Source organism: Solea senegalensis, linkage group LG18 (genome assembly GCF_019176455.1).
Source record: "Solea senegalensis isolate Sse05_10M linkage group LG18, IFAPA_SoseM_1, whole genome shotgun sequence".
Lineage (NCBI taxonomy): Eukaryota > Metazoa > Chordata > Actinopteri > Pleuronectiformes > Soleidae > Solea > Solea senegalensis.
In genome coordinates this window covers 1,748,180-1,758,143 of record NC_058041.1, presented here as the reverse complement: position 1 = coordinate 1,758,143, position 9,964 = coordinate 1,748,180, and the positions used below count along the sequence as shown (strand labels likewise).

General features: G+C 36.5%; 1 protein-coding gene across 1 annotated transcript; it reads right to left on the bottom strand.

Annotated features, from left to right (window-relative positions):
- Positions 1–922: 922 nt before the first annotated feature.
- On the bottom strand, positions 923–9,960 carry ccz1 (CCZ1 homolog, vacuolar protein trafficking and biogenesis associated). The gene is made up of 17 exons (XM_044014802.1): positions 9,809–9,960; positions 8,591–8,666; positions 8,422–8,518; positions 8,245–8,342; positions 8,012–8,105; positions 7,803–7,883; positions 7,668–7,715; positions 6,631–6,714; positions 6,099–6,274; positions 5,092–5,173; positions 4,861–4,922; positions 3,771–3,882; positions 3,511–3,544; positions 2,817–2,934; positions 2,101–2,259; positions 1,447–1,574; positions 923–1,346 (listed from the first exon to the last, which is right to left on the bottom strand). Exons 2-17 carry the CDS (start codon positions 8,602–8,604, stop codon positions 1,291–1,293), a joined length of 1,443 nt encoding a protein of 480 aa, XP_043870737.1. The 5' UTR covers positions 8,605–8,666; positions 9,809–9,960; the 3' UTR covers positions 923–1,290.
- Between the last annotated feature and the right edge of the window lie 4 nt (positions 9,961–9,964).

The following is a 9,964-nucleotide window of genomic DNA, read 5'->3' as shown; positions in this document are numbered from 1 at the left end:
GACTGAAATCCAAACTATAAAAACATATTCTGGTTTGTTTAACACTGTTAACATATGCATATATGTATGCATATATACATATATAGATATACATATATACAGTATATGTCTTCAATATTAATTTATAATGTAGAAAATACATTGATAAAAATCTTGTTAACAGTTTTAGAAATTATTAGTGTCACTTTTTCTTTTATTTCCTTTTATTTTAACAAAGCTGTGCTTTTTAAATTCTTAGTTTTTACAAACACTATATTTTGCTTTTTGGGGCGAAAGAAAGAACTGTCCAGATTCAAATCAGCAGTCTTTGGTCTGCGACACAGGAGGTTAATTTTACTCTTGTATTTTTTTTATTTACCTGTTATTGATTACCAATCATTAAAAGGGAATCACAAGCTTAGGGATTCACTTGCAGTGATACAATTGGGCTCCTAAAATGCTAATTATCAGTAATTACTTGACTTTTCTTGCTCTTTATTATTATAAAGATTAAGATTATATAATTATTATTATTTATCTGTAAAATTATTTATTTTCTGAAACCATTTTACATTAAAGATTATGTAAATTCCCAGCATCAGATAAGCTACACTTGATTGATCCTTGACATAAAATGGTAAAGTTGACGTCTCCGTCAGTGTCCATTTTAGTTTTTGTGACATGAACATTTGTTGAGGGCTGCAACAAAATACATTTTAACGATTTTTTTATTATATGGAGCAAAGACACCTGAAAATATTCACGTTTGAGGAGCTGAAAATCTGAGAAACTTGTTTTCTTAAAAAACAAACAAACCTCAAACCAATGATCCAAATAGATAATAATACATGAAAATAAACATGGAATACTTGTCCTTTAGATTTATGATACAAACAATCATAAATTATGAATTAGAGACAGTAGAAATCAAAGACACACTGGGTAAAATTCATTCTTATAATTTATTTAAAGTTAGTTGTTTATTAATTTTTTACAAACATAATACTTAAGACATAATGACATCTTGAAAACCAATGCCGTGCCGACGACCAAGAATCGAGAGAACTTTTAAAAAATGTCAGTTTTTTTAAATTAACGCGATCATTAAAAAAAATGCATGAATACATTTTTTTTATTAGAAAGAAAGAAATCCAAATAAACATGTATGTACAACAAAAAAACATAATTACATATAATTACAAAAGGATATTTTGTAGATTAAATTAAAAAAACTTCATAATGCTTTTTTCTTTTCTTTTTTTATTGCATTACGCTGATGATATCACCGACAGTGGAAAAGTCTCTGCTTCTTCAGTCCAGGAAAAAAATGTTGTTGAACTGCGTTGCACAAAGCTTCTTAACCTCCTCTGTTTAAAAAAAAAACAAAAACAAAGAGACAAAGATAAAAGAGGATGAAGTGGGGATTAAATACAGAGGCAGATTTTGTCAGATTTAGAGGAAACGCACCGTTGACTTCGATCAGATTGGCGTTCTTCTGATTCAGGATCACGTACAGTTCTCTCTGGTCAGACTTCTTACCAACGACCCAGTAATCTGTCATCGCTTTGACAATAATCTCTTCATCTTCATCAACCCTGGGAAAAGGAAAACAGTACATTTAGAGCTGGTATTTAAGTGTATATACAATATTGGTTTTCATAATCTATAAATCTGTTGAGTATTTTCTCAATTAATGAGCAAAACAAAGAAAAAAAAACAAAACTATTCACATAATATTCACATTTATGAATAGATAGATAAACAGAGAGAGAGTGTGTGAGAGAGGAATAGATAGAGATATAGATAGAGGTATAGATAGATATAGAGACATAGGGAGATATAGATAGAGATAGATGGATTCAAAGTGATAAGATGTGATGACAAGCAGCTCCTGCACCATCTGCACATCAACAGGAACTAATGTTGACATTAGTTTCAATGTAAATGTCAGTGTTACATGATCAGATTGTCATGACCGCTTTAAAACAAAGAGCCAAAGATAAGATAACAAGCGTCACTCTGCACTGACGTGAAGTGAAACAACACTGATCTTTAACACCACACCAACTCAAATATCAAAAAACAAAAACAAAGATGACACTGAACTCCTCTTCGCTGTACCTGGCAAAGTCAGAGTTGATGTCTCCCAGGATCTTCATGAGGTCTGGATGGACGGAGGTGAGACAGACGCTGGCCGTCTTCCTCATGTGGATGGTGCTCTTCTCCGCCAGGTTCATGTGGTTGAAGTAGATGAACTTAAACTGAGGCTCCTTCTCTGGCCTGAAGGGAACACACACCACAAGATGAATGAACCACAGTGAGCTGAGACAGAACAATCATTACTATGGGAAATAATCGATGAATCTTTCATTCTCTGATTAATCGAGGACTTGTTTGTGCAGAAAATGTTGATCAGTGTTGACCAAACCTGTAAATTATGTCCACAAACCAAAATGTATTCATTTTAAATGATTTCTTTGACATATGGAGCAAAGAAACCAGAAAATATTCACATTTAAGAAGCTGAAAAATCATAGAATCTTTTTTTAATTCTTTAAAAAAAAACACTCAAACCCTTTAATCTTGATGATTCTTTTTTTTTAATAATTGATTAATCGAATGTTTCAGCCGTAGAAAACTTTCATAAAAGGTATAAAGCTCGTCAGTTATGATAATATTTGTTGTCTACTATGTGCTTGTCTTTCATTTGATTTGATTTTTTGGCCAATGTATATCTTAATGACTCTCAATTAGAGCACCACCTATGGGCTATTTTGTTTGTAGATAGTGTTTCATATGAAATTAAAAATAGACTATTCACACGGGTTGAAACTGACCCAGATATCCTGCGGTTAACGGTGAACTGTTCACATATGTCAGACGCCAGCAGCGTGAGCTGAGGTCCCACCAAACCGTCCAGCTGCTCACAGAAGTCTCTCGTCATCTCCACAGACGCTGAGAAGACAAGAAACAAGAATATGACAATAACAAGAATAAATATCACAGCAAATGTTTATGATTTAGCTTTATATGAGCAGCAACATTTAAAATAGTGAATATCTAAAGAAATACAGAAGGAAAAGGGAATGACTGTTGAACTTCAAACCTCTTCCCACTTCTTCAACCAAAGCCCTGGTTTTAAAATAATTTCCAAAATAATTTCATGCAGACAGTTTCATGAAGAGATCCAACCTTTTTATACAAATAAATAAATAAATGACACATATTTTTAATAATAATTAGTGCTGCACTCATGTATCCTTGATTAATCATTGCTAAATGAGTCTTCTGATAATCACTTTCAGTTACAGTGATTTTTCAGCTTCTTAAATGTCAATATTCTTTCTTTGCTTTGTGGACAAAACAAAAACACCATTTTCAAAATGTTCTGATATTTTATGCACCAAAAACAAATCAATTAATCAAAAACATCATCGACAAATGAATTACTTGTCGCCCCCAATAATAATTACAATGAATAAAAACAATAAAAATGACTTCATCATAAAAGTAGGTGGGGAAATCACTCACCACTGATCATAAAACAAGCGGCGGCGCTCATCGCCTGCAAAAGAGCAGATCAGCGCAGGTTAAAGGTCACACATCAAAGTGATGACGAACATACGTGGGAAATGTTCATCATTTTAAAACTCAGCTGTTTAATCCCCAAAATAAATCCAGATCCTTCAATAAAGCAGTAAAACACCTCCCTCCTGTTTTAATACATTAACTCCTGTAAGCATATGAGTGAGTGAAGGGATTCATTCTCATTCACTTTCACTCGTTCATACCTTATAAACTATCAGATGCAGCTCCTCGTAGCCGTCTTGTGTGCTGACAAAGATTTTGGGAAATCTGAATTTGGCCTCAGGATCTTTGAGGTTGTTCGGTCCCGTCAGAAACCTGGAAAAAACAGGTATGGAGTGTGGAGGAAATATTCAATAATAATGATCATAATCTAAATGATGACATGACCGGAGGAAGCGGCCACAGTGTGGTGATTAAAAACTTCAGTTCATCCACTTGAGAGCAGAAAATGTGAATCTTACAAAAGGATAAACAATTGTGATTTAAAATTAAATTTCTTAACATTTGTTGGATCAGTTTCCAGGCATTTGTTGTGGCCTTGAAGAGATGAATCTCAATGACGTCTAGTTCAACCATGGAAATGACAATTTTTACTCAAAAAACAAGACGAACAGGGTGAATATTATACCCATAAAGCATCAGTATGTAATTATTGTCACGTTAAGTATGTCGATGTTTGCACTTTAGGGTCTTAAAGGAGCTTTTTGAGCAAAAAGGAAATGAGGATATTTGTAAAAAAGAAAAAAAAAAGAAAGAAAGAAAATTCAATTTCAATGAATTGGATTACTTTTTAGTATATTTACTACTTAATTAACTGAAATGAACTTAAATGACGTAAAAAAAATGTCAGGGAAATAGTGCAAACAATGCAAACAGGGCTTTTTTTTTTTTAAAGTCATGAGCCACAGAGAGCAGATACTTCATCATCATCATCATCATCAGCAAACGTTGACATGTTACATATTGACACTCAAACTCTTGAGCTCCTGTGTTAGCCAAGGGAGTAACCTCCACATCACACTTGATTGGCTACATACAAAAGTCTTTGAACACATGCCTTATGTAAATGTTTGAGCACATATCAAGAGCATGTTACTTAACCGTGCACTGCCACAAGCAGCAGTTAACAGGAAAACAAATCGATTAAAGTAGAGAGCAGTGGTCAGTAACCGTCTAAAATGCAACTTTCAGTGGTTGGTCTTCTACATGTTTGTGGACACCAAAATCAAGGATTCTATTTTTATTTTTGATAATATCCTGTGGAGAGCAAGATATACTGATACTGTGACTTACCTTCCATAGTGCAACAAATTCCCGGCAACCTCTGGTCTCAGAGGAGAGTCCCTGCCGGCCAACTATCAGGGGACAAACACAACGAGAAAGACGGAAGGTTTCGAGTGAGAACGTGGGACACTGCACTAGAAATGACACTCTTATTCAAGACGACAGCAAAATAGAGCCATAAGAATTGTAAATAAAACCTTCTGTATGTTTGAGGTAGAAAACGACAGTAAGTAAGCTCACCTCTGGTTCAGAATGTCTGGGGAACAGTGAAGTGGTCAGGTACTTGTACAGGATACGCATGTCCTCTTGTTCCAGGCCACTCCTGCAGACAAAAACCAAAGCAAAACATTAGTGTGTGAGTGAGTATTTCTGTATCACAGATCATACTGAGAGCTCTGCATCATGAGCTCCTGGATGTTCAACCAAGTGTCGCTGGACGGTAATTAAAGGTGAGCAGTGCTCGTAAACATGCTTCAGTGAATACTCCAGAGTGTGAAAGCACACGATGCAGCCACTTAAAATGGACACTAATTAGTTTGTCTACTGATGGTTTGAAATGAAACATCACACAGCTCTCATTCTCATTCATTACGTAATCCCTGTGTGTGTGTGTGTGTGTGTGTTCACTGGGCTGTTAAAGTGACATGTCAATGAGAGGATTAAACGTGATGTATGAAGCCACCCGTTTATACAGTAGCATGACACTGTAGCTATCATTTCACTGTGTATTTGATTCAGATTAAAGTTTCTTATTAAGTTTCAGAATGAACTGATGCACAAATGTGTGATCCAATCTGATCGTATGTCTCGAGACCCCGTATCGGTGGTTTGATTTTTGTGTGTAATCACGATTAAGCACACTGGTTAACTGGGCCTGCGCAGGCTGAAGTGAACAGGAAGCTATTCTCTCCTCTGTTGTTGTTGTTTCTACTTAGTCTCAGTAAGAAGTGATGATGGCTAGAAACAGCCAACCAGGAAGTAAAATGTGGACACCTGTGTCATTGTTTCCAAGTTCTATGTTATCTGGACTAGAACGCAGACCTGCAATTTTCAAAACAAGCCAGCATTGTCTTCAAACTCCTGTTATTTTTGGACTCTAAATAACCTGTGTAACATGGACGGCTGAAAACAAAGTAGAACAGATGTAGCCTGACACTGTAGTAGCCATTAAATCTTACAAATAGTGGTTGTTGGCGAAATGGACACACAGTTGAGAGAGAAATGCTCAATAATTAATGAGTCAGTACCAGATAAGCTGGTCGTTGTAGAGGAAGGCCGTGTATTTGATCAGGCTGAGACTCTCCTCCACTCTGTTGACAAAGGATTGGATCTTCAGGTAGGTCATCTTATCCAGTGGGAAGAAGCTGATGCCCCCAAACACATCCAGCAGGTCGCAGGACTGCAAGTGGAGAGTCTGCAGATACTGGAAACCACAACACACACACACACACAAAGACAGGAGCGAGGGATTAGTTTACCGAGTGCCTCCTTACACAGCAATAAGGAAAGTGGAATGAGAAACTCTGTGATTGATGCCCCTGCACAGACGCTCGCCTCACTCACTCTCTCAGTCAGTCTTTGAGTTACATGGTGGTGAGGGAAGCCTGTGTTCACTTAAGAAGGGCATTCCCTCATCTGAAATTAATTTTTTACACTTGGCGTTTTGTTGACAGCTGTAGTGTGCGGTTCCAGCAAAGTGACATGAAATGAAGATGGCTAATGTGGAAAAAATCAGGCATGACTGCAGATGAGTCTTTTCCAAACTGTTTTTTTTTTTACCCTGTAAAAGAACTTTTCCAGCTTCTGAATGAGCAGCTCCACTCCGCCGGCTTCCATTGCTCTGCCAAACGTGCCATTGAAGAGCTACGACAAAAGGAAAGACATCGTCATTAAAAGAGGGATAATCATGAGTGGAGAATGACTTTCACCAAGGTCACATTCAAGCACTTCCAAGGTCCATTTGTGCACTCTTCCTGCACATTACAGCTCTAGCAAATGTACAAATGATTATTTTACCATTTTATGACATTAAAAAATACCATTATACACTGTCTGGGGTTCAAACACCTTTCACAAGGTCAAATTTAAGTATGTGTCTTTCAAGGTCCCTTTTTCCACTTCCAGCACCTTATAGCTGTGATGAACTCCAAATTTAATATATGAATCTGTAAAAAAAATTATTTTAGTATTTTATCACATTAAAAATGGATTACCATGAGTGTCATCAAGTGATTATCAAGTTTTTAAAAGAGCATGACTACTGGGTTCATACAGTTTCACAGGGCAATTTCAAGCTCATTCAAGGTTTATTTTTATGCCTTTCCAGCACCTTACTGCTATGGTAAATTACATAGTTACTATATGAATGCATGCAACTGATAATTTTAGCCTTTTATCATGTTAAAAGGGGATCACTATTATCAGCAACACTATATGGTTTGTAAAAAGGGCGAGTTTCGGGTTCAAACAGCTTCAAGGTCAAATACAAGCACTTTTCAAGCACTTTCAAGGTTCCTTCAGCTTATTTCATTCTTCCATCTAATGAGCAAACTATTAAATCAGATGGCTACTTGTTGCTAAGGGAATACAGTAATTTATTCAGGTATTTCTAAGTGCTTTATTCAAAATCCAAGCACTTTTCAAACTGGTAAACCACAACATTAAAATTCAAGCACATTCAAGCAGCCCTACAAACCTTGATTTATTCATTATTATTTATTATAATAATAATTATTATATTTATATAACACCTCCTCACTTCATTTACATTTAAAAACATAGTAGCTGATAGCATTTTAAAACACACAGGAACTGACCTTGTACATACTGTAGCATTGTCTTACAACTGCACCGTAAACAGTGTCCTACAGAGAGAACGAGGACATGGTAAACAATCTAATCAGCAGAAAAAAAGAAGGCATTTTGAAGCATGACTTTGAAGCAGTACTCACAAGTACTTCCTCCTCCTGATATTCTACTGTGGGGGGTTTACCGTCTTTGTTTGGTTTTTCTATCATTGGGTTCCGAACCACCTTCCAAACAAATAAAGAAGCAGCAGCAGAATTAATTGAGATTTTTCCACAATTTCTTGCAATTGTTAGTTGCAGCCCTTTAACTGCATGTGGTTGTGCTGAAAAATGAGAATACACTGTTCAGATACCATGACTATCCAGAAATTGTCCTCGGGCTCAAAGAAAAACTGACGGTTCTTCTGTGTGTGCAAGGATTCTGCCGGTTTGGTCGGACAGAATGTTCTGGAAGAAAAATGGCAAAGAGACAAACATTCAAATTGAGCTACATGAACAATATTTACACCACTTTTGAGCTCAAGGTAATTTACAGAATGATTACCTTGTGAATTAGCAGGGAATACAGCAGTACTGAGAACTTTACCTGGTAAACTGTACAATGGCTTCACAGAGGCCGACATTTCGGATCTTCTCGTTCTTCTCAACATCACTGGGGTGGTAGAATAAAATCTTTTTCTCCTCCTAAAACATAATGAGAGCCTTTGCATGAGCAACACACAACACCCTTATATAATAATTTGGCTTTGATGGTCAGGCTCACCTCTCCTTCTCGCGGTCCAAATGTAGGATTGTAGATGAAAAAATTAAGCAGACATGGCGTGTAATGTTTCTCTTGCATTCCTGAAGCCATTCTGGGACTGAATCAGACACAAAGAGAGGTATGATGATGATGAAGATATTCAATCTCCTTGATGTTTGCTCGTCTTTACCTTATCATCAGCATTAGTGTAACTTGTGTCTGGATTTCCTTTGGTCCAAGGACAGTTTGGTTAGCATGCCGTGTTCCTGCACAAATAAGACCATAAGAAAAATCACATCGAGAAGTGACAAATCTGAAATACCGACTTGCAACGGATGAGTCAGCGAGTGTTGTAGTCAAGACCACATGAGAAAACACAAAGACCAAGATCAATACAGGAAATATCCACAGTTTACAGTCAGTGATTCGGTGCATACAGAATTCAGGAGTCATTGATTCTGTACATGTACTCCTTCATATATGGTACAAACATTGCTCATACAATTAAAAAGGAATAAAACCTTTTTCTACCATCTGTTGTTCTGCATTTTACATTAGAATTAACAAAATAAGAACATCTGAACAAAAAGGATATGATGTCACACTGCCATATTTTTCCATTGGCATCTACTCCCAACAAACACCATCTCCTCAGAAACGTTATGGTATGTATTTGAATTCATTTTCAAATGTCTTGCTTTGCCTACAAACCAAAGTTATTCACTTTTAATGATTTATTTATTACATGGAGCAAAAACAGCCAGAAAATGTTCACATTTCAATTAATGAATCAATTAATCTGTGATGAAAATATTTAACGATTACTTTAGTAATCGTACTTTTGCCAAATAAATAACACTACACTTTTAACACTGAGCAAAGTCAGCTATGGACTTTTGACAGGAGGCAGATTTATGATAATTTGCTCTCTCTCATCATCCTCCTCCTCCTCCTCCTGTTCCTCACATATAGTTCACCCACTGGTAAAGTTAAATTAGATTGATATGGAGCAAGAGATCAGATGACTCTAATTATTATTTATTTGTAATTAGTTACATTTTCTACACACTCTGGTCAAAATTCCTCAGCTCCACTCTGATCACATACCCTGGTATATGTGAGTTAATATGTGAGGCTCACGTACCACTGGTAGTACACGTACTCCAGTTTGAGAACCATGGCTTTACAGCTTTAAAAAACAATTGACCTCTTTATATATTTAGCTAGTGAAGTCTCTGTGAGGCGGACTCGTGTAAAACCAGCTGATCATGTATAATAATTTAAATAAACACGGCTCTGCGCGTTCACGAGTGCAAATACTAGTCATTCACGGTGTCAACAAGCAGCTAACAGGCTAACTAGCTAACCGATACAGAGGAAGAAAAACACCACGCTAACACGCACTCACCTGCCAGGAAACTCCGCTAACACGTCACGGGGCTTGTCGTGGCAAAATGCGTAAATAAAAATAAAAAATAACGAAGAAATGCGATCAACGAGAAGAGACGCCGCATACTTTACATCCTTAACTTCCTGATTTAGACAGTGCGGTGTAACAAGTACA

Bases quoted from the DNA above. Each gene is read 5' to 3' on its own strand.
- ccz1 (XM_044014802.1), bottom strand. The intron at 1,575-2,100 runs GTACAGCGAAGA...TCCTTTTCCCAG, and splicing joins ATCAACTCTGACTTTGCCAG to GGTTGATGAAGATGAAGAGA. The intron at 1,347-1,446 runs GTGCGTTTCCTC...TTTTTTAAACAG, and splicing joins CAATCTGATCGAAGTCAACG to AGGAGGTTAAGAAGCTTTGT.